The sequence below is a fragment of the Meleagris gallopavo genome, chromosome 10 (assembly GCF_905368555.1).
Source record: "Meleagris gallopavo chromosome 10, MGAL_WU_HG_1.1, whole genome shotgun sequence".
NCBI lineage: Eukaryota > Metazoa > Chordata > Aves > Galliformes > Phasianidae > Meleagris > Meleagris gallopavo.
The window spans coordinates 18610736-18635061 of record NC_139413.1 but is presented as its reverse complement, the minus strand read 5'-3'; the positions used below and the strand labels follow the sequence as shown (position 1 = coordinate 18635061).

Here is a 24326-nt window from a genome sequence, read left to right as displayed (position 1 = left end):
TGCACAGCCCAACACAAAATAGACAGGTTTGTATGGCTTTTTTTAGGACAGCAGAACCCTTCTCTTAAAAAGTTTCTCAGAGAGAAAGCAATGTACCTGGTTCCACTACAGACAGATTCTGTCTCACTGTTCCTCCCTTCTGCACCTACTACAACTTCTCTTTTATACCTGGTCTTAGAGTCTAAGCTTGTAAATCCACGGAGGCTTGAGCCCACATTAACCTTTACCCTAACCAATGGATACACGCACACAGATCCACTGTGATCGTGTGAGCTGTTTTTCAGTAATTCCCACTTATCTTGTTTGCAGAGTATCACGTCCTGAACAAGATCTTTGCTATCCTCTACATGAAGTGGAAATGAACCAGACTGACCAGTATCATGCTTCCCGTACATACAGAAGACACTTGCCAGTGCACATAAACATTCATTTCATGGTTTCATTAAAAGACAATAGATTTTCTCCAACTTGCACCAACTAAGGGCACAAACATAAAAACCTATCTCCAAAGTAAGCTACATAAGCTAAATATTTATTTTGATCCCTCTGTTTGATACATTAATCTTTGCTGCAGCTGTATTTTTATGTCAGGGTAATGGCTAGAAAGGCTACAAAACATTGTAAAAAACTACAATGCTTTTATATTCTTTACTGTTAACACCAGTATGAGAATATATGATGAGAACGAATGACTCAACAAATTATGAATGGTCTTTCAATGCAGCTGCCTGCTATCAGCCCCAAACAGACTCCCAACAGCAAGTCAAAAGTTTATTGATCATAGGCAACCATTGCAAATAGCTTCAAAGACATCAAAGAAAGAGCTGCTTCGCAATTCTGCTTTATGTTAGCTACTAAGGGAACATGAGCCCAGTGCTCTTTTTATCTGAGGGCTCACTGAACTTGTGCCTTGCTGGTCACAGCAAATACTTCCATTTCATTCCTAAAACACAGACTTCAAAAACATCTTTTATCCCCCAACAAATGCATTTTAAGAGTGAAATCTGCAAAATCATTGCAGTAAATGTGTACAGAGAAGGGACCCAATCAGTTTCTTCAGAGCCTTCAGTTCCCCTCCACTGGACTCAGCTGGGAGAATATCACACGTACAGACTGCGTGACATTGCATAACAGCACCATCCTCATGGGCAAAGTGAATCTCATCACATGCCCATCTCTGCAGAAAAAATTACAAGCACAGGTTTACCTGTAAAGCTGTCCCACCACTAAAATAAACTTTCAGTGGAATACTTCTATGCTTTCATAGACAAACTGAACGCTTTTCTGGACCAAAAAAAAAAAAAAAAAAAAAAGAACACAATACCACATTTCTAAGTAGAATTACAATAGCCTGTTAACAGGCTATTATATCAGATGATTTAATCATTTATTTAAGTTTAACTCAATGGACACACTAAACAGCTTGTTGGAAGCTTAATGTTTTTCAGCCACTTATTTCTCGCACACAGTTACCATCCTCTAACTCTTGAAGGAGGGCAGCACCAATTTCACCAATTGTTCCTGCACCTGGAACTGCTTGCACTTCTTCCACTTGCCTTTTACAACTCTCAAGAAAGCACTACAGGATGACAAAAAGCTCATGGCATTTTAAAACAAACAAAAAACCCCCCCAAAATTATTAAAGACATAAATCAGTGCAGTGAAACAATGATCTGTAAGTTTATAATTTGAAAGTAAAGTATTCAATCTACTTTAAAAGCAAGCAGATTTCAGATCAAAGCTAGTGTATTTATCATTGTGTCTCATAATCCACCTTGATGTATTTCAAATGTAAACTTCTTCTGGACAGCAAGATACGGACACAGATGGCAATTCTTTCACCTAAACTACAACAATTTTGTTAAAATAAAGTCACTCAAATAAATCAGAGCTGTCATTTAGATAGAGAAAAGCCGTTACCTTCCATGCTATTTTCCAGGTTGGAAAGAAGCTTAAAATATCATTACATAAAACGTCTGGTGCCCCTCGTAGATTTTTCTATACATAATTGACTACTCCTTAAAAACCTATTAGAAAGCATGAATTCTGAAGCATACCAGCACCCTGCAATGTGCTTCTGTTCTTTGTGGCAGTCAAAACCCAAATACAACTAAACACCAAATTTATCTTCCTGGGCGGTACAGTTCCAGATCACATATGAACACTCAGAAAATAACTATGCTCCTTGTTGAAATACAGTATTTGTTAATAAAGAAAGAACTGAAAGCAGATATCCTGAGATCCTAATTTATTCAACTTATATACATTTTCTTTTTAAACTCTCGCTAAGTGAAATTAATTATAATGCATGTTAAATACATTAACATTAACACAGAAGACAGAACTAATGGCTCTAGCATTATTTAATACTGAGCATCACTGAAAAAAGGGAAAAATATTTGTCTCCAATTAAAAAAATGCACTTCGATACAGTTTTTGATAGGAAAAGAAAAATAACATCTTTAATACAAGATGGAAAAAAATAGATCACATATAATTGCAAAAATATCACTCAGTAAGCAGAAGAAAAGCTGTACAGATTAATTAGCACAGCACAAGTCAGCAGAGCTTAGTGGCTCTGACTCAATAACTCTGCCATAACTGTTCCTATTTTGGGTTCACTTTCTACTCCAAGCTGCTTTGTGGTGAGATGATATAATTGGTCGCATCACGAGTAATACGAAGGTCTCCTAAGCTCTTAGAATACATGTACGTATTCCAAAACAACTGCATCAGCTCTGAAAGCGTGAAACAGATATTACATACAAGTGTTTGTAACCTGTCCCACACCAGTTTACTACCATAGGACAATTTTGAGACAAATTCGGAACAAAAATGTGTAATGGCACTGAGAAAAAGAGGATTCCAGTATAAACAATCCAACTACCCAGTACCTGTGTGAAAAAAGGACGGCAAAGCAATTACAGACTAGCACTTTGATAACTAAGGTCTTTAAAGGAGAAAAAAAACCAAAAAACAAGAAACTGACTAAATGAAACAGATTTCTTGATGCACTGCTGTTTCCTAACTTTTTACTTAATATACTAATTAAATAAAACCGTCTGATTTCCAAATGGAAACTGTTATCTTGAAATTTTGTTGCCACATTTTGAAGTTATTTTATGACAAATTAGGCCTCATATAGAACATATATGAATCTGATTTTGAAAGTTTGAATGTGTGGCACATTACTTTTTACTTTCTTGGAATTGCAATCGAACTGAAAATCAGTCATTTGCACAGCTTTTTGCTATTCCCTTAGCAACACAGATGGAGCAGGTGGGAAGTAGGTGGAGGAAAGATGCCTCATTCTTCACAGGAATGCGATATCCAACCTTAGGTGGAAGTGAAGTGAAGCTTTTTAAAGAGTGGCTGGAGAAGATTACATAGGTGATATGATGGACACCATGTAACAAATACTTTCTTCTGAAAGAGTAGACAGCAGACACAGAAGATTGGTCAACAACTACAGTTTAGCTAAGAGTGAACTAGTTAGTGAGCCACTTAATATACTGCCCAGACTTCGCAAGTGTCAGTTTTAAAAATCAGGCTTGCATAAGCATTAGCTCTTTGTTCTTAACCCAGAACAATACTAACATTGTATTCCAGTGCCAAATATACCTATATGAATCCTATAACACAATTGCTGAAATATATGTATATCATGATTCAGTCCTTTTTCAAGCCGTCCCACATAATTGGTTCTGTTCCCTCCCCTTCCCAGAGCAGCAATAAAGAGATTCATGCTGTGATGTCTTACACAATGTAAGTAATTTAGCTGTGTAAGTTTCCATGGGTCTTCATTCTTATTTGGCATACAACGTAAAACAAAAATGCAAAGCAGAGTGTTTAAATATCTTCTCAAAAGAACCCAAAATGTAAGCTATTTGAGCACCTAAACATTTTCTGTACTGCTGACAATACCTGAACTAATATCTGTTTTTGTTTTTTTTTTTGTCAATTCATTTTCTAGTTCACAAAACAGAATTCTAGAATGCTGTTTGAATGAACGAGGTATAAGCAGAAGTGCTTCAATAAAAAACTTGCATATTCTTCAACAAGATTGATTTTGAAGTTTTTTTGTATCTCATGATCAGACAGGTATTAAATTACAAGCCAGTTTCATTCTCATTCCAATAAAGGAATCCTGAATCTTAGTCACTGAATCAATTCTATATCAACATAAAATCTGTTAAGTGGGGGCTGTTTAGATTGAATTCTACTACGGATCTGACAGCCAGACTAGGACAAGCCTCTGTAGACAAAGGAGTAGATGCTCCATTTACACAAATGAATCAAACACAGTGTGCACAGTCAGTAGTGCTCCTAGATCATTGATACAGCCATGGCATCAGGATTTACAGCTACAAGGCAACGCAGCAGAACATATTACTAGTAAAATTAGCCTTGGAACAGGCATGAAGGGTTAATAAAGTAAATAAAAGATGGCTACTTTTTATGCAATTTTATTAGTGCATATATCTAATTGTTACAAGGGTGTTTGCATACATTTTATCTTAGATTATCTGGCTGTTGTTTTTTTTTTTTTTCTTCCCGGCTTCTTAACTGAAAGCTTCATTTAGTATTCACCTAAGATATAATAAACTCCAAACACAGACAGATTTAGACATCTCTTGGTCTGGAAAGCTAAGTGGAGAAATCAGCCTCTATAGGCATTTGTGAGTGCACAAATGGAATTTTAACTGTTTAATCAACTTCGCAAAACACTACCAATGGTTGCCTTTCCATATCCACAAAGTGCCTGTTATCTATTAAGTTGATTTTACATATTTCAGAAGTTCCCAACTATCACTTTTTATGCACAAACATTTCATTTAAATATTTAATGAATTTTATTTACTTTTCAATGATTTTTTTTTTAATGGCTAGTTTTGGTTAACTTTTTTCTATAGCCAACAAGCCACTTTCACATGAAGGACAATCCTCTACATGTTACATTAAACTGTTTTGCTTAATAATGGCAAAAAGACCCTCCCCACAAAGCTACTTCCGAGACAAACAGTAGCTGTGCAGAAAGCATTTGGAGAACACCATGGAAAAAATAAATTACTGAGTGTTGAGATTCTACTTACAAGGTCATTCATATTTGTCTGACTGGCTGGATGAACTTCTTCCAAGAATTCTAGCATGTAAAATGTGTATCTGTCCATAAGATGAACACCAATCCCAAGATCAGGTTGATGCTACAAAATAATATGGAACAGTTACTGGGCATTTGCAGAACAGAACTCAGTATTTAGAGAAGGGAACAGCATATAATAGCATGTTACAAAAGTTAAGTGTAATGTGTTATTTGTTCCTAGGAAAATTACAGAAAGCAAATTACTACTCGTGAAAAAACATACTGTTAGTGAACTATGTAATACATGGATTATTTTCATTTTTCTAGACTACATCTAGACGATAAGCTGGGAACTCCCTTCTTAGAAGTCCAGTGAATTTATGTACCATCCCAAGCTTCTTAGGGCTTGGAAAACTGCTTATTTTCAGTTTGGCTTGGATTTCTTTCCCATCATTCTTTTTGTAATGTCAATGGAGTATAAGTATTGTTTTTTTTTTTCATATACCAAGTGTAAGAAACGCTAGACTGAATATTCCCCTCTCAGATCTCTCATTAGTCTTTCCATAAGACTTTTGCCCAATCTAGGTAACGTATAAATTAACCAGGAAGCACAGAATTCTATCACCACCTTCAACTATCAGCAACTAGCTGAAGATGATTTGCCTCTTCCTTTTCACTGGGTCCTCAGAACTTCTGTAAACCTTTCCAAGTCCTTGAAAACTTTTTAGAACTGAACTGGAACTGAGCAAGACAGTGTCAGTTAAAGACACACAAATAAAAGCTAGTGTTGATAGGCATAGCTAAAAATCAATATGTAGACAAAGGAAGAGGGGAGTCATCATCTTCCTTACATGTATGATACCTTCTGCATTGTCAATTATAATTTTCTGTTATTTTACATTTATAAAATATACTATGAAATTATTTTTGCTATTATTTCTAAATATTAGCCCATTTCTTTGTGACAGCCCACAAAAGCAGGAAGATGCACGTTAGAGTTTTGTCAAAGCTGCACTTTATAACTAAACACATTATACAGTACACAATTAAAAAGGAAATTTTAGTTATTAAAAAAAATATATTCTGATATTCTGAAAATTGTCTTTAGGACCACAAAAACGTACTTACTGATAAAGAATCTTCTCCTACTTGGCTGCTAGCCAAGGCAATTATATTAGGTGAATAAAATCGTTCATACATGGATGCTCCTTGACAAGTATCAATAATAAACAACAATTCATTGTACCTAAAAGAAACAAAACAGCCCTCTTACTCAATTTTCTTTAGATTGAAATACAGGAACTCTGCTTTTTAGCCACCAGGATAGCTACTAGCAACCTAAGGAACAGAAGACTTCGCACTGATTGATTTTAAGATGGCAAGTTCAGCCAAGTCAATTCACAGGAGCAGTTCTTACAGTAGGAAGCTGAAAACGAAATTTAAAACTCTTCTTTCTGAATGTAAATTTTCACCTAATTCTATGGACAACAAACAGCATCACTGCTGAAAGTTCAGTTAGGCCTACCAGTAAGATTTCAGGCATGTTAATGAAATATAGTATTTAACCTCTACATAATACATTCTTATTACCTTCTTTTCTGCCACATTTGCTCAAAGGCATCAGCAAGTTCTACATTTGTGATTTCTTCAGAATCTTGAAATTTTAGGAAACCATTCCCACCATGACCTGATAGAAAAAACACAAGTTAGGCAAGTATGTAGGGTAAGGGAACATATTTTGTCTGGGTGATCACCTTTCTTAAAAAATAAACAAACAAACAATTGTTTTGCTCCAATAAAACTTCAGCACAAAGATAGTAAAAATATAAGTTAGACTGGAAACTGTATTTAATAAGTACAGTCTTACAGGTTTTCTTTGTTAGTATGACATGTTAAGGAAAAAAAACATTTGTCAATCCTTTTTTGTTTGTTTGTTTGTTTGTTTGGGCTCCTCATGGGAATTCATGCTTTCATACAGATCCATCCAACTGAGCAATAAATGTCAGGAGAACTGTATACGCAAAACTCTAATTACCTGTCATATATATTAGAATATTGCTTCTGTCATCAGAAAGAAGACGTTTAGATCGGGGAGTGCTTGGTGGGATTCTTCCTGTTAATACACGCAAGAAATTTTCCACGGTAACCTAAGAATAGAAGCATAAAGTAATTTTTTAGAGATAAAAATATGGGTCAACAATTCTAGGTTGGGTTACATTAAAAAAATATAATGGAACAATACAACACGCAGTGTACCTAGTAAGATGTATGGTATAAACTGTATCAACAGACATCTTCTGTTCAAGATTTTTACTGCAGTAAGGCTCACAATTACACAGCATCTCTTATTATATCTCACTAATATCAGCCTGGTGTTCTACTATATCCAATAAGACTACTATCGTTAATTTCTGAATACCTTTTTCATTGATTTGAAAACCTGTCAGTGTATACCTTTGTTCTGCCAAAGCTGCTCATGTACTTACAAAATGCTCCAACATTACTGTGTGTTGCCATGGAAAAATAAAAGTTTAAATTACTTCTGCAACTCAGGAGAGGAAAAACAAGATCAATTTCAGTTACATAAGTCTTTGTGTGATCAGATATCATCAGGATGGTGATTGTAAAACTGCCTATAAAACTCCATTTGCTGTCCGTGCAGACATATGCAGCACAAATGCTAGCAAAAATCCATACTCAGGAAAGAACATAACAAAAAAACAACATATTTCTATTTTGGTATAGTATCTTCATTTCTTTACACAAAGCTTCACATCTTACGTATGCCTTTAGATGCTCCTATAAACTTTTATCAACAATTATTCAGCACTATTAAATCATTTATTTGTTGTCTGCTTTAAGATCTCCTGTTTGAGATCCGTTTGAAATATTACACAAAATATAAAAGGTAATAGAATGCAGATTTCTATATAGTAACTATTTTGAAAAATAAGTAGGCTGTGGCATTTAGTAGTTTTTTTAATAAAAGCATAAGTTTAAGATTAGAAATATAAATAGCTAAAGCACATTTCATTTGTACACTGGAAGTTTCACATTGGTGTTAAGTGTTCGCAAGATGAGACATAAAAACATACATCCAATAATTTAAGGCATGGCTACCTCATAGCTTCTGTAATCCACTTCCACATCATCTCCATAGACATTTAGCTCCATGTTTTTATGACTAAACACAGTAGCTGGTTTAGGATTCCTGGGATTACATGCCATATCATCTGCCAGCATCAGGACAATGTGACTGAAATACAAGGAAGACCTTTCAGACATTCTGGTTATACATAAATCTAAAGGAAATTACAACAAAATCATCCCATGATTAAAACAGTAGCTTATAACATCAAGAAGATGCCTGTCATTGTAAGTGAAGATTTGCTTAGTTACATGGTATATCCTTATGAACACTCTCACTGATAGAGTTGCCACAGAGGAAAATGCAGCTAACTGCTATCTAGGAACAAGTTTCACTCAGGCCAAAGCTGAATATGCAGGCAGTTAACACTAGCAACTCTATGATACAGACTCACACAGACCTAGGTGACAAAACAGGGCTAAATCACTTCATATTGTTTCACAGAAGAAATTCCAACCTGTCTGTGCTTTTTCAAGTAGATCAGTTAAAAACATAATGAAAATTATTTTGATCATTAAATCTGGGGAGCTCACAAACATTCTTCAAACTATTATACCACATCTGATACACTGCTGCATGGTTAGTAGTATTAACCAGAAATTCTTCTATGGAACACACATATGAGTTGACAGCTGACAGATTTTGTCTTATTCACAGTAACATGAAAAAAAAAAAATAGCACTTGAAGGACTATCAGAATGCTGTACCAACCTGCATGCAGCCAGACATCCACATCTGGCAGGGTCAGGATTTGGTCAATACATGAAATACCAAGTAGTCACTGTTTGTTTACCTATGTCACCGCCTGTATGTCTACATGAGTATTTTAAGAGTAATTTTGTTCTTCATTAAGTGCCGATACACTCCACACATGCTAAAAAGATAAATGCTACCCAAAATAACTGAAGCACAGATCCTCAAAAATAATCAGAGTAAATTACTTCATTTGGAATAAAATGCAGACAACTGAGCACAAACGTGCACCATATGCGTTCTTAAAAAACACACTGTCCATACATCCAGAAAAACAACTTTGGTGTTAATTTGCTGGTTAACTGTTAAACTAAAGTAATCCAATCATGTATGTTACCACTATTCCCATATTGTAAAACTTAAACCACATAATGATTCCAGCAATCAAAAACTATTCCTTTATTCATTTAAGTTTAGTTTTATCCTAGCAGAACTTTCCTCTTATAAACTGAATCATTGCACCCACACATCAGCAAATCAGAGCAACCTATATTCATAGAAGCACAAACCATTTTCCCAATGAATTCTCCTGATAGATGACAAGTAATTTAAACCACCAGATACAGTTCCATTTAAAACAAGGAACAAATCCTTTCAAAACAAAGAAACCAACCCCAACATAAAAGAGCACGCCTAAGAATTGTGATAAACGTTTATTTCTAAGTTACCTTAAACTGGGACGAAAAATATATTTTCATACTGCTTCAGACAGCAGAAAGACTTTAATAGCACATTTGAAAGGAATTGAGTTCACCAAGATCCCCTCACCTGTCAGGAATGCCCAATCTCTTGACACTTCGGTATACTGAAAGAGTGTTTGCCACGTGACGGTAATTAAACCAGAATCGAGATGTACATACCTTGAATTTTTAAGGGAAGAGAAAAACCAACACCACATTAAGTAGTGTAAAATACACAAATAGGCCTGGCATCAAAAGACACTGATAACAGGTATTTAACAAAGTAACAAATCAGAAAGAAAGCAGCAACACCAAGAAAGTCATGATGTAAGCTATATATATATATAAAACTTTGTTGTACCAAAGAAATAAATGTGGATATAAATGTTAAAAAAAAAAAATGCTCTTTATGTGTTTGCTCATGACAAAATTGACATAAAACCCAACTAAGTATAGAAAATGCCATTTTAGGGACAAAACCAGCAAGAACAGCGGGCAGATAAGCTATTCTATTTCCTCTTACTGTCTCCATATCCAATAAAAGAAAAATCTAAGGAAGAGTTTTCATCTCTATAGCAAACCCCTTCTGGGAGCACTACTGCATAAACGCATAAGTGAATTCACGCTGAAATCACACTGGGGAAAATACAATGAGAGTACTTTGCATTTAAGGAGTCAAACATAATAAAGAGCTACATAAGCTCTAACCAAAATCTGAATACAAAGTCTCAAAAAAATTCAGAGTTCACTTATATTAACAGGGGGAAGGGTTGGGGATGAGTCATTCATAGAATCATTAAAGTTGGAGGATATCTACTCCCTAGGTGAGATATTATTTAATCTGTCCTCAAAAACTCCAAACCAATGAGATTCCAAAATTTTCAGAGGCAATCTGCTGCAGTTCCTTGCTGGCCTTATTGTTGTCCTTGTGTTTACATCAAGTTCACTACTTTTCATTTGTTCTACGCCAACAGCAACTTTCCTTTGCAGACAAATTTCTTTACCAATCATTCAGACAGATGAAGAAAAAAGCTTTATAAAAGATCGGATTTTAAAAGCAGAAAAATAGAAAAGAAGGAATGACCACAGCATTTCAGACAGTTTTTTAAATTCTTCAACTCAAGTTAAATAGAAATATTTTTAAGCAAACTTGTGCTATCTTTTTTTCTATACTTAAAGAAACTTAAATCAAAATCCAAATTCAGTCTGAAAGGATTTTCAAGTCCATTCAGTTAAAATTTCAAAAACTCCCATGTGTACATTTCCCTTTCAGCAACACTCACAGCTCTATAACCCCGGCAAATACAGCTGTGACTTTGCAAGACTCCGTTACCTCTTACAACACAGCAGAAAACATGTCCAGGCTTGAAGCCACTGATGGCAGCCAAATTCTCCCTATTTTATTGTTTTAAAAAAAATCTGTAATGATTGTTATAAAGACAAATCATGAACTGTTTAAAAAAAATATAACTTGCAGAGAATCTGTTGAGGATACGAAGTATAGTTCCTCAGTCAGAACATTCCACTTTTTTTTTTTTAAACATTCTAACAAAATTGTTTATTTGTTAATAGTATTAAAAGTAATACTTGGTGTTTTAATAGTTTCTAGTTTGTACTTTATAGAATATAGAAATTATTCCTTCTAATTCAATTCATTGCTATTTACTTTCATTTTATGTTGCTAAATTTTAGTGTCTGTAAAACAAACATCTGCTACTGAGTAATCATGATAGTGCTCTGAAACAAATTAGTCATTAAGACCTGAGCTGTGATTAAGAACCAATTCTGCCGTATGATTCAAAGTTAATAAAAGATTCATGGCAAAGAAAAAAAATTAACAACAGTTGATTTAAACATTATGTCTCCTGAATTTATTTTATTCTAAGCCTGTTATCACAAGTTAACAGATTGACTAAGGACACACAAATCAGAAACAAATTATACCTTCCTGGTCAGAGACATACCTCTCTGATATCATAACTACATGCTGGTTCAATATGCACTGTGATAATTTAACTGTTTTAATGCTGTTGAACTTTACTTTAATGAAATCTGCCACGTAATTCTATGTTCTGAGTGCTTGAAGCGTAATTACATGGAACAGATAATTTTATTACAGTTAACAGATTTGCAGGGATCACTTCAAATTTATTTATTTCCAAGTCTTTATCCTTCCATTCTATTTCTTTCAAACAAACACAATTATTGCACAACTGTTGCAAATACAGCACATAATGAAAAGTTGAAAACCTTTTTTTGTAGAATTTGTCAGAACTACACTTACCAGAACTGCCCAGTTATTTGTATGCCCACTTTTGAAGAACTGTTCTGCTTGATCCTGAGGGATGGAGACAATATTAGATGTTTTTCAGCAGAAAGAAAGAAATGATCGTTTCTACTTTTGTTTTCACAAAACAAAGAATGTTTGATGTATTCTTGCACTCGCCATACCTAAAATCAAATTTACCAAAGCTTCGAAGCCAGAGATTTTTCTTATTCCATGTCACACATTCTACCCAAGATAACTGTAACTAACGCTTCCTTGAAATTTGCTAAACAAGAAACAAAAAGATCCATTAGTCACTTTCAGCTTAGTTAACAAGGAAAGCCCATGCGTGTCTATACCACAGTATGCTCCAAGAACAAAATACACTTACTGACTTACAATTTCCTTCTTATTGAGTAAGGGGCTTGGGTGAAATTCTATTTTATTGTTCCTTTTGTTTCTTCAGAAAAAATCTTTAGTCTTGCTTCTAGCAGAGAAGTCAACTTATAGTTTTAAGCTCCATGTTTAGCAACAAGGAGCCAGGACAATGGCAATCCACTATCTCAATCAATCACGGCTGCCCGCAGGCTTTGCAGGACACGGGGCCCTTTCCAAGCAGACTGCAAGCATCAGGACACCGAGCGGGGCCGGGGCTCCAGGAGCACTGTGTGCACTGTGCAAAAAGCACACTGATATAGGAAATCAACGCAGCAGGCGATGCGGCCCGCAGACTCGCTCACAGCAGACAGAACTGCAGCATGAAGGTCGGGGGAACTCTTTACCCACACACGGCTTTGCAAATGTCCAGAAAGGCAAAGAGAGCCTGCACAACTGAAAGTTATACTGCATTATCATAGCAAAACTGCATTTCAGGAGATTGCAAACGTATTAACAGAAAGGAGGGTTTTTTAACAACTCTTTTCAGTCCCTAAGCAAGCTGCACGTGCTCGCACACCTGCACCAGACCCCACCCCCGAGGCAGCGGCACCGCAGCCGGGGCGGAGCGAGGCGGGGCTCCACCCCACGAGAGGCAGTCCGGGCTCGCCCGCTCCGCCGAGCGCCGGCAAGATGAAGGAAGCAGCGCCCCGGTAGCAGAACGCAGTCTGCGGCGCCGCTCGCCCTCTGTCCTCACCACCGCTCTCCTTCCAGCCCTCATACCTGGATGCCACTGGCGAGCACCGCGCCGCAGCACCCCAGGAGCAACGCCGCTGCGGCGGCGGCGGCGCTGGCCCAGCGGGCGGCGGGCACGGCGGCCGCCATGTTGCTCCGCTGCGCTGCCGGAAGGGGCGATGCGACCTCTGCGCATGCCCCGCGCTGCCGCCCCAGTGGGAGAGGCGCAGCCGCTGCTCCGCGGGGAGAACGGGAGCGGTCACCTGCTCCGAGCCGAGCCAAGTGTTTGCATAATTGAAGCGCGGGTTTACGTGCGCTTTTTACGTACCAGAAATGATCTCGAGTCGCTGTGTGTTGTGGAGGCACGGTGAGGGCAGGATGCAGAGCGCAGCAGCTTCGGGGGGCTGGAGGAAAGGAGCAGAGGGAGGGAGAGGAATGAGAGCCGATTTTATGCCAAGATGTCTTGCTATAGCCTTGCCTTTAGCACACAGGGCTTGTCCGTCAGAGCCAATGAATCATCGGGTTTGTAATAAAATCTATAAAGCATATGGTATGATTTTTTAATTTTCACTAACTCACCCTTTCAGTGTCTTTGCTCAATTATCTGATGCCTTCCGTTACAAGATACAGAATCTGCCCTGGACTGTGGAAGCTATTTCCTGCTCCATGTATTTGTCATCAGTAATGACTTCTCAGACAGCAGCATATTTTCATATGTTGTTGGAATTTCAGTAATGTTACGTTTGCTGTTTGAAATCATGACTGGTTTCCTTGTGATAATCACCTGTGATTAGATCACATTTTGTGCCTACAGCCAATGAACTTTTTGCCTTACAAAGACCGCAGTCACCAGCTCCTGTTATGCTTGAGCACATTTGTGTGAGCTTATTATGAACACATTGAGAACTGCTGTGGCTATCTGTGTCTATTTGTCCCTCCCTGTAAGCCAGATTATGAAGCTTCTTGCTCCAGAATGCTGAATTTAAAATGGGGCCAAGTATAAGATTTCTCCTTGCTCTTTCAAATGTTTCTGTTTTTATCATTCTCAGGTGTGTTCAAGATGCATCAGTGATCCCAAAGGATAGGCAGCTATCTTTCAGAGCATGTCCTCATCCACTTTTATAAGCTGGTGAGCTGATTTTGTGTTCTTTGACTTGGGTGGTCCTTCACTACCCTTTAGCTCCTGTGTGGGCAACCTTGTCTAGTGGGCACCGTGCCCACAGCAGGGAGTTGGAAGTGGTTTTTAAGGTCTCTTCCAACTCAAGCCATTCTCTGAATCTGTGATTCATACTGATGAAAGTTAAGTGAAATGTTACCAATAGAAAGAACGTCTCCTTAAAGGAATCTTTCCTGGCACAAGAAGTAATTAACATTTTTTTGTTTTCTTAATAAAACTTTAAAAAAAAAAAACACCCACATCAAATTCACTTAAAAACTCCTGAACCTTCTAAAATGTGCAAATGTGTATCACAAGCAACCTTAATCGTGGCATTCTTTGAAATATCTGACTATAGTTTTAGTAATATTCTTTTCACTATATATGATTTGCTATGTAAGAAAAAAAGGAAAGAACGTTTTTGTCATGAATCTGACAGCATTGGAATGATGTAAACATAATTTTTCACTTTTGGACTCTGCAGACATCTACTGAGCAATTGAGAACTGAAATATCACTTGCAGGGGATGAGACATTTTGGATGCTGGGTTTCACAGACAGAATAGTTTAAGCGCACTTGTCAATATTGCTGTTATTTGTCATGGCAACATACAGTAAGGTTCAATTGGCTCTTGATGTAAAAGCATAGCTGCAAATTCATCACTTGTGTCACGTGCTGTCTGCTGCAGCATGTGAGCAGTGTTCAGATCATCTGCAGCAACACTGCAAGTGTCACTCTTTTATTCTAAGCATTCAGGTCATATTGATGCCTTCCCAGAGTGGAAACAGTGCTGTGATACAGCAAGTTCAGTTTCACAAGCACTTTGGAGACCAAAGGAATGGTCTCCAAATTTATATGGTCTGTTATACAGTATGCAGTTCAGCTTTTTAGGTCTCTCTAGCATTTTTTGCCTTCTAGATTCCCTTAGCCTATTTGAGTGTATTTTGTAATGGATCTCTTCCTTCTTCTACTTATGATACTTATGAATTTTATTTCTGTACAGTCTGTCTTTTATAAGCTTTAGTATTCATCAGTCACACAGGAACACCCCAGTGCTTCAGGCATTATTCCTGGAGGTGGTATCATTTGTTATTTTTTTCCCAATAAGATAGTAAAAAAAAAAAAAAAAAAAAAAAAAAGCTTTGCCTTTATTTTTTCATCTCTATGTCCTATAGGCAGCTCTCAGTACAAATGCGGTGTTTGCTTCCATGCCTATAGAGGAGTTTTTGTCTAGAATAAAGCTCTGTGCTATCTGCTTCTCATTTTCATTCTTTTTTGTTTTCATGCTAATCACAGTATTTTTCATGCTCAGTGTCTTTTTAGATTGACCTTTGCCACCATGTTTCTTGTACCTCATGCTGAGTAATTAGAAAGGACACCAAATTTGTATTCAAAAATGATTTGTAATTAAAACAACTATTTAAAAAGCTGCTGTAGCTGCAGCTGGTATTCACTTCTTGGTGCCCTTCCAAATTCTTCCCTCCACCAGCAGGTTGCTCCAGCCTTAATCCTCTAATCTAAACCGTCTTGAAACTGCCCTCTTAGAGCCATCTGTCAGTTCCTCCTGCCCAGCATGGTGCTTGGCCTTCCTCTGAGGAGAGGCAGCAATTGCAAATGTAACCTGTAAGCTTCTAAAACAAGAATTTGTGCTTACTAAGGTTTATCTCAAAATTTTTGGCCACAAAGTGTTGTGCTTATATATATATTTATATATATACACCAATTACATTTCTTGATTTTTTGCTAGTATTAACCTCAATTATATTACCTATATATATCTTAGCATCTCTTCTTTCTTGTGTACTCTTGATCCTGGTCCTGTGTTTCTTCTGCTGTTCTTATCAGACTTGCACATATTGCCCAATAATTTTCTACAGTAGAAATAAGATTAAAAAAAAAAAAAATTAGCTCATTTATTGTTCTTCCAAAAGAAAAATGAAGAGGAATTCTTGCAATGAAATATGCCAACAAGACAGATTCTTAAGGAATCATCAGTAATAGGTCAACTGTATTATCACTAAAGAAAAATGCAGATTTATTACTTTCTTCATTTTACTTTCAGAACCGTACATTTGAAAATTCAGAAAAGTCCCATTTTTATATTGCTTCTGAGTTTTGTAACCAACAAATGTGTTGCTAAGGTTTGGTGCCTGAGCTGATAAAATTGCTGCCTCCAATTATGGAACCTGGATGAAAAAAAAAGTAGTCAATTTAATGACTGATTTTATTAATTTGTTTGTTGTTTGCATGGGATTATTTTTGTTTTAAGTGTTCTTTTTGGTTTTGTTGGTTTTTTTTATTTCTGTTTGTGGGAGAATGGCTTTTCTACAGAATGTTATAATTTAGAAGATATACAATAGCAAGGTAATTCTGATAAAAAATATGCAACAGTGTTATGGTGATAATCAATACAGAACTTCCAAAGGAAAATAACTACATAGACATCTTTCTTCTAAAATTATAAAGTTGAAACAATTTTACTGGACTGTATGTTTTAATATATTCTTCTTGTACACTGGTTAAACACATCAGAAACTAGTTCATAGAATCCGGCTGCTTATGTTTAGCTCAGAATCAAACTGAACAATGTTTTTCACTCTTATTTACAAATGAAATGACAGGAATAATTTTTCACCGTGCTTTTTGAGGTCAAATTGGAGCTCAAACAAAAACCTTGGACACTAGAATGAAATTCAGTTGATGTTTGTTCTTAATGAATTAACCATCTACCATCATTAGTGCTGCTTTGTAATTAATGACTCAAATATCATCAAGTGTGTAATTTCCATTATGTTGAATTGTGCACTAATCCAGTATTTCATGTACAGAAGACATCGGGTTACAAACAGTCCCAATGGCTTATCCTATAAGTAACGTAAGTAAAATATGAGAAAACAAAATATAAAAAGAAGGGGTACCTTGTTTATATTGTTTGTTAGGTATAATAGCAGTCATCAAATGTTACATTTGGTCTAGTGGAACAATACCTTTTCTCAATAGAAATCAATGCTGAAAACTTATCAGTCATTCTCTTTTACTAAGGTAACAAAATATGTGAAAAATGCAGCAATAAAAGAATGCCTTCATCTTTTTTAAATCATCCCCTTCTTTGCATTTTTTCCATTGATATTTCTAAGGGTTCATTCCCAAATGGAAAACTTATGGGCTTTTTATTTAGGAACAAGATACGAATCTTACTTAAATTGCTCTGAGTAAAGCTAAATTTAAAATCATAGTTCTACTCTTAACTTCAAGCAGTGGATATAACACATCATGTTTGGGAATCCTTAAGAAGTCATAATTTTTATTCCACTCTAGTTCTGACATCTCTGTGCTAAGTCTGTCACATGTCTGAAACGTGCCAAGTATTGGAGTGTCTCGGGTGCCATGGATTCATGATTTTTCATTGCTGTTCCACACCATGAGGTGGAAAGACCTCCTAGTGAATGAGCTGAAGTTTTCTCTGCTTTGCTGGTTAAATTAACTCAAGTAAAGGACTATATTGCTGATGAACTGATTTTAGCTCCCTTATTGTTACTTAAAGCTGTCTTGTGTATTCTTAAATTACTCTACAGCCTGCAAGCTAAATATATTCTTTTGTCTTACAAGTAACCTTCTTCATTTGAAAGCAAGGTTTTATTTTACTCTGTTGAGAACTACTCATTAGCTAAATGAGAAAACAGGCGCAAAGTTTTGAGAATTACAGGCTGAATGCACATAAGCAGTACCTGAAAAAAAAAAAACAGACAATATTATGAAAAATGTAATAGACATAGACAGTGAGTAGAGTCAACTTTGAAAAAGGTTACTCAGATACCAGGTACAACAATGTTGATTAATGTTAAATATTTGAACAGTGAGTATACTGACTCTAGTCAATTATCAGCAGAGGTTATATAGATCACAGTGTGATGAGTTACTAGAACTGATTGGTGGAAGACTGCACTGAAAAACTGAAAGGCAAAATTTAAGGCAAATTCAAAAACAGGCCTATGAGATATTCACAGAAATATTCTTAACAGATGGAATTATTTAATATTTAAAAAAAAAAAGCCACTATAAATATGAACAATTATTTTTGTTTTCCCAGCTGTTATGTGACAAGAGTAAAAAAATTTTTTAGACAAAGGATTGCTTGAACATTTTAGAGTAGCTGGTAAGCTGGAAAGAAAAGCAGCAATGGATCAACAAACCTTAATAATTCCCCAGACTGTTCAAACAACGTAAAACACAGAGTCTGGCTCCCTTCTCAGCTACTTTTAGCAGGATATTCTAAAAGTTGCTGTGGGTCAGATGGAAAGCATTCGTGCTGAACTAAGCGTGGAATATCCTTCAACATATTACAATTTCTAACTCCATTATACTTAATGCTATTTGGAATTAAAAGTACTCATTTCTTTGAGCAGATTTACTGGAAGCTGTTTCCAAGTAAAAATGCCAGAATGACTTCATCAATTGAAATGATAATACTTGGGAGCCAGGTTTTGCTGCGAGTTATAAAAATGCAGCGTTGTTGGAATTTCCTTCTGTGCAGGAGGTCAGTTGCCTTCAATGCCTTTTCACCATTAAATCGCTGGCACTCAGTGCCAAGTGGAATTTTACCTAAAAAATGAAATGAGATCTTACTTAAGCAAGAGTGTAGATGAAACCAAATAACAAACTCAGCAAGAAAGTGAACTGGTGGCTAGGCAATCCCCCAGATACTTCATTTCTTAAAAGTCAAATTCTGTGGCATAAATTGATCAGGGTATTGTGCAAACTGAGGAGAACTGTTGAGATGAGAATGCAGTTGGTTATGAATTCTATGAAAGTTTTTTCTATATTGTTCTGCAATCTTCTCATGAATAATAAAAAAAAAAACTTAAGGCTTTCTTTCCACCTCTAATAATAATTGTGAGGAGGAGTGTATCCTAATGAGATTTTTATACTCTAGAAACTGAAAGATACTGTCAAGAAGAAGTCATAGTAATAACAGTAATTAGCAACACATTAATACATATCTGATGATTCTATGTATTTGTCCTGTTTTATGACCTGAACAAATTATTTCACCTATTGGATATATATTACATGAAAAATTAAAACCTATGTTTGCTGTGGTTAATGATCTTTTATATTTTTAAGACAAGCATTTGAATTTACACATTAATTCAAGGTGAATTATTTTTATATGTAGAAAAGACATCAGTTTCAACTAGTCAGTATCTTAATGGATACATTTGCAAAAATATTTTCTCAGTGACAGTCATCTCCCTGAACTTTAACTCTCTGAGAGCTAGCAAAGATTTCCTTAAACAAAAATTCTCTCATTATAAAGTGCTGAAAAATGTATATTTTGTCTTGCACTTGGGAAAAAATAAAAACAAAGAATAATCATTGTGTGTGTGTATATATGAAAGATTTAAAACACAGAGCCTGATACATGTCCCAGTTTCATAAAACATTCAGTGTGATAATTTTAGCAGGCTTTTTGCCTCACCATTACGACACGTTCACATTAGTGAAATGGCCATACTCCCCAAAGTTCAGAGATCCAAAAACCCAAACAGCACAGTCCAAGTCAACAGAGTCAGGTATTAATTGAATATATGCCTGGCTTTGATTGTAGAGACTACAAAGGTGATTCAAACCTGTTTTCTGTGACACCCTCTCTTCATTTTTTAACAAATTATTAGCTGAGTGCTCTGGAAGATATGGCATTCTGACAACTGATTAATAGTATCGGGGGAAAAAAGAATAAAGAAAAACCTTTTTGGAGCTTGAAAATCGTTCAAGTCAAGCTTTCAATAAAAGGTCCAGTGTTTAAGCATTTCAAATACATATTATTTGTAAGGTCTATTAGCTAAATGATCATATATCTGAAGAAATAACATTTGCTTATCAAGTACAGAAATGTGTGCTCTCTGCTTTAGAATAGATACGAGAATCAGATAATAATTTGACTTTATAGTTATTAAAAAAAATAAACGCTTTCCATCTGTCCAGCAGTACCTACCCAAGGATATCAAAGCATTCGGTGTTAATTTCATGATATCTTGAAACCAGGAGACTGCAAAACGTACTCAACATTTTTGGGTGTTGTTACTATGTATTCATTTTCACTGTTTCACTTGATTAGGTTTACCTGCATATTTCCAGAATGTGAGGAGAATGATTTCATTTTTGGAAGGTTGTTATATATCATGATGTTATGGGAAGCATTTTTAATGCAAATCCTCTTCCATGGATGGATTTTTATCACAAGAGTATTTAAAATTAAGGGGGCTTGACATATTTTGTCTCCCTTATATCCTCGTTTAGCAACCAGAATAGCATAAACTATCTTTTCCATTTCCTTCAGTAATTCTGTATCTAGTTATGATAATCTAAAATTGTCAGATTGGTTTTCAAATCCTTTTCTGAAATAAGTTTATCCATTAGGCTATTTATCTGCTTAGAATTCTAAAAAGAAAGTGTAGTCTCTCAGACAGATCTTTTTATGGTCACAAATGAAAAATGTATTTTGGAAGAGAAATATGTCTGTGTTTGTGTTAGTAATATTGAGTGGTAAATTCAGCTCTTTTCCAGAAATTGCTCGTAACATTTTTTTTCCATAATAGAAGTCAGATAGGAAATCTAGCTCTAAAAGTCATAATTCTTCTAACCTAGAGACTGAATGAATGAAACATGGAGAGGAGAGGAGATGAGAAGAGGGGAGGGGAATTCGAAATCCATGGTAAAGTTAATAATTTAGTTTCTTAGCTCACTGTAGTCAGGGGGCTGTAAAAGACATTCTTAAAACTGCAGACTCCCAGACAGTCATGCTTTCTAATTTTTGAATAAATGGAGATGTGGAACATGCTAGTGATTGAAGTTTTATAAGATAACTTGAATCATGAAATGGAAGATATTAACATCATGAGCTCAATAAGATCCAGAATATACAAGGAAAAACATGTAAAGCAAGTGATCACTTTTTCAAATGCATATCAAAATACTGTTTAAAGCAACGTGTCTTTTGTTTTTTCCTGAACATTTATGAATAAATATGAAAGCTGCAGAGAGCCTGTTGCTTGTACAGCTGTGCAGATTTGTAGCAACCTGCCTCTTGAAACATGTTCAGGGAGGAACAGAACATTGTAAGTTCTCCAGAAAACAGCTAGCAGTCTTCTCTTGATTGCTGCCTTGTGTCATGACACTAACATCCAGTCAGGGCATGTTTGCTATCCAGAACAATTTGATTTCTTTAGGAATATAAGGGGCCCTGTTAGAAATTGAGGCTGAACAACTACTTAATTTTATTGGATAGGAGGAGAGGACTTGATGACTCAAGAAGTGCTGAGTATTTTTTGTAATTTCAAATGTTAAAAATGTTATTCAGTATCTCGTTCTATCGTGTATCAAGCCATACACTTCTTCCATTTAGCCAATAGTTTTCAACCCATGCTTTGTTGTTCTGAGTTCAGGTTCACCCAGCATATTACAGTTTCATCAACTGTTCTGTTACCTCTGCTAATAAGCCATCTGGCAGGGTGTCATCTTCTACTGAAAACAGGCATTTGATCCAATTCTCATTTGTTATAATGTCAAGAAAGCATTCACTGAAGTCAGTGACTAAATTCAATGTTCTTGTACGTCAGCAGAAAGTCAGGATGAATTCTGAATTAACATTAAAACATCTCCATGGTTAAAACTTTTGCCAATTCCTCTCATGTTGTTTCTCAACACAGCTCACTGCATCTTAAGATTTTTTTTTTTAATCTTTTCCTTGTTTTGTGTTCTGATTTTCATCTAATTATTATGAAGCGTGCACATTTTAAGCTCTACAAATTAGTTTCTATTCATTGCAATGCAAGAGCAAAAAGTTAAATAGATGAATTCAAGAACCTTAGCTCATTCAGAAGGGGCTTAGCTCAATCAAAACTAAAATTCTGTCCACAAAATATTTGCTCCTAAAATAAAATTGAGAGTTGTCAGCCAACACCTTCCTAAGTTACAACCTTCCTAGGCTTATAAAGCAGGGTTTGGATAGTCATCCTCCACTTTATAATGAAATATGAAAAGCAAACAAAGCTTTAACTCTAAATAAATTAAGTTCTTTAACGATGAAACAACAGATACCACTGGCTAACCTGAATCTTGACAGCTACTGCTTTGTGATGAATACTGAGTATGGCAATAGGTGGCTCTTCAGTTTTTCCAGAACACTAGTTATTGCAGTGATCAGTCTCAACAAGAACACATACCAATATTATTCCATTGTGAACCCTAAGTACAATAAATCATACAGTGGCAAAATAAAGTTTCTGTTTACTTGTACAGCTTGTCCAAAATTAATAGTACTTTGGGTTTTCTATATTGAAATAAAAACCTATAAATGTAAATGTCCTATGCGCCCTATCCTACTGGAAAAAGTTCAGTCTAGAATCCTCCCTGACTAGGTAAAAAAATTATATCAACCTAACTTGCACCTTTTTCCTCATTACTTGACATCACAATTCGATGAGCCATTGTAAAGACATCAGTGTGAAGAACTGCTGAAAGTTTCTAAATAAGAGCAATCATATCATCATATCATATCATATGACTCTTCTAAGCCCTTCAAATTGGAAGTTGTCACTACTTTCCATTCATTTAGCTTTCTATTAAAAACAAACAAACAGACAACAAGAGGCTTCTCTTTTCAAAAGTTGTACTTTCTATCATGTTGATTTTCAAGTTGGAAAGATTTTCACCATATGGTTGAATAACTGGGTATACAAATAAGGCATTGGTGCATTATACCACTCAAATAAAACCCAAATGACAAGTAGCAGGAAATCATATTTTCTAACAGTCTTATACTCTTTTGAGTCTCCAGAATGAAGTTTAATAGCTGTGGCTGAATTCTTTTCTTTCCATCTCCCCAGGTTATTCAGTTCATGCCTATTTTATTAACTGACTTGTGTAGTCTTTCTTTGTGGATTTTTTTTTTCCCTTTCTTTTTTTTACCTATAGCTATATAGATTTCCTTAGTTCATATAAAAGAAACAAAACAAGCTAAAAATACTTCATTTTCAGTAACAAAGACTTTACTGGGTTTAAAAAAAAAAACAAAAAAACATCTGATCCTTTCTAAGTCATTGAAAATTCAGTATACTGAAGAATGGTAACTGAGGAAAACAAATAATCTTCCAAAAAGTGATTTCTGTATATTGGTTTAAGTACCATAAAATAAAAGCAAAAAGAATCAAGAAGCCATAATGAATAAGAGTGAAGGTCTGTTTAAGTCCACTGTGATCTCAGCAATAGAGACCAGTAATCATAGGAATCAAGTTAAGAACAGGGAAAACTTTTACAGGATCTCTTGCTTTCCATCTTACTAAAGACTTAACTTCCTCAGGTGGCAACCTTGAATTTATTAAGCTACATAATGTCTCTACAATATCCTCATGGAATCTAATTATTATGAGTCAGATCAGTTTTTAGTACTTAAATTGAAAAATATGCAATTTAGCATGAAAATTAAGATACTTAAGAATAAGAAAAGTATCCATAACACATACTGGAAACTTCAAGAAATATGACAGAGATTTAAAAACTGTAAAAAACAAGAATGGAAACAAAATGACATAAAGACCAATGGTGGAACAGGATTAAAAGAGCTGTTTTTCCATACAGAAGAATGAAAAGGATCCTAGCGAGATTGAATTTGATTGCACAGATATAACAAAAACAACTGGAAGCTTTCGGTTCAGTATATGGAGAAATAATCAGATGATGTAATTATATCATAGGGCTATGATGAAACATTCTCCATTACAAATGTAGCCAGATAAGTATTATAAATTGTAGCCACTAAAAGCAACCGAGTAAATCTGCATATCTGGATAACTTGTATTAGAGTTTTAAAACAGCTGGAAAAGACATTTTGAGGACTGTATGAACTCTTGAAATCTTTGCATTCATTACTAGAACTGAAAAATAAGACCAACTGAAATTTAAATGTGAAATGTTAAGTGAATTTTGTCCCATGGGCACTATGTTTTGGCCATGTGCTGTAAACTGTTTTATTGATTACCAGCAAACAAACAAACAAACCAAAAACAAAGACAAAATCATTGGTAATAATACTGAAACACTGGAAGTCAGCAAAGACAAGGGAAGTAGT

At 35.5% G+C, this 24326-nt stretch overlaps 2 protein-coding genes across 2 annotated transcripts in view; one reads left to right on the top strand and one right to left on the bottom strand.

The window, feature by feature from the left end:
- PIGK (phosphatidylinositol glycan anchor biosynthesis class K) overlaps positions 1 to 13222 on the bottom strand; it is a 64720-nt gene extending 51498 nt beyond the window's left edge. The window contains exons 1-8 of the mRNA XM_085231616.1: positions 13089 to 13222; positions 11949 to 12002; positions 9753 to 9844; positions 8204 to 8339; positions 7119 to 7230; positions 6674 to 6770; positions 6212 to 6329; positions 5094 to 5204 (exon numbers count right to left, since the gene is read on the bottom strand). Of these exons, the coding sequence (XP_085087742.1) occupies positions 5094 to 5204; positions 6212 to 6329; positions 6674 to 6770; positions 7119 to 7230; positions 8204 to 8339; positions 9753 to 9844; positions 11949 to 12002; positions 13089 to 13190 (822 nt within the window). The 5' untranslated portion in view covers positions 13191 to 13222. The remainder of the gene's footprint in view (positions 1 to 5093; positions 5205 to 6211; positions 6330 to 6673; positions 6771 to 7118; positions 7231 to 8203; positions 8340 to 9752; positions 9845 to 11948; positions 12003 to 13088) is intronic.
- Positions 13223 to 13243: 21 nt separating this feature from the next.
- AK5 (adenylate kinase 5) overlaps positions 13244 to 24326 on the top strand; it is a 98690-nt gene continuing 87607 nt past the window's right edge. The window contains exons 1-2 of the mRNA XM_085231613.1: positions 13244 to 13407; positions 14090 to 14169. The gene's annotated coding sequence lies outside the window, so the exon portion shown is untranslated. The remainder of the gene's footprint in view (positions 13408 to 14089; positions 14170 to 24326) is intronic.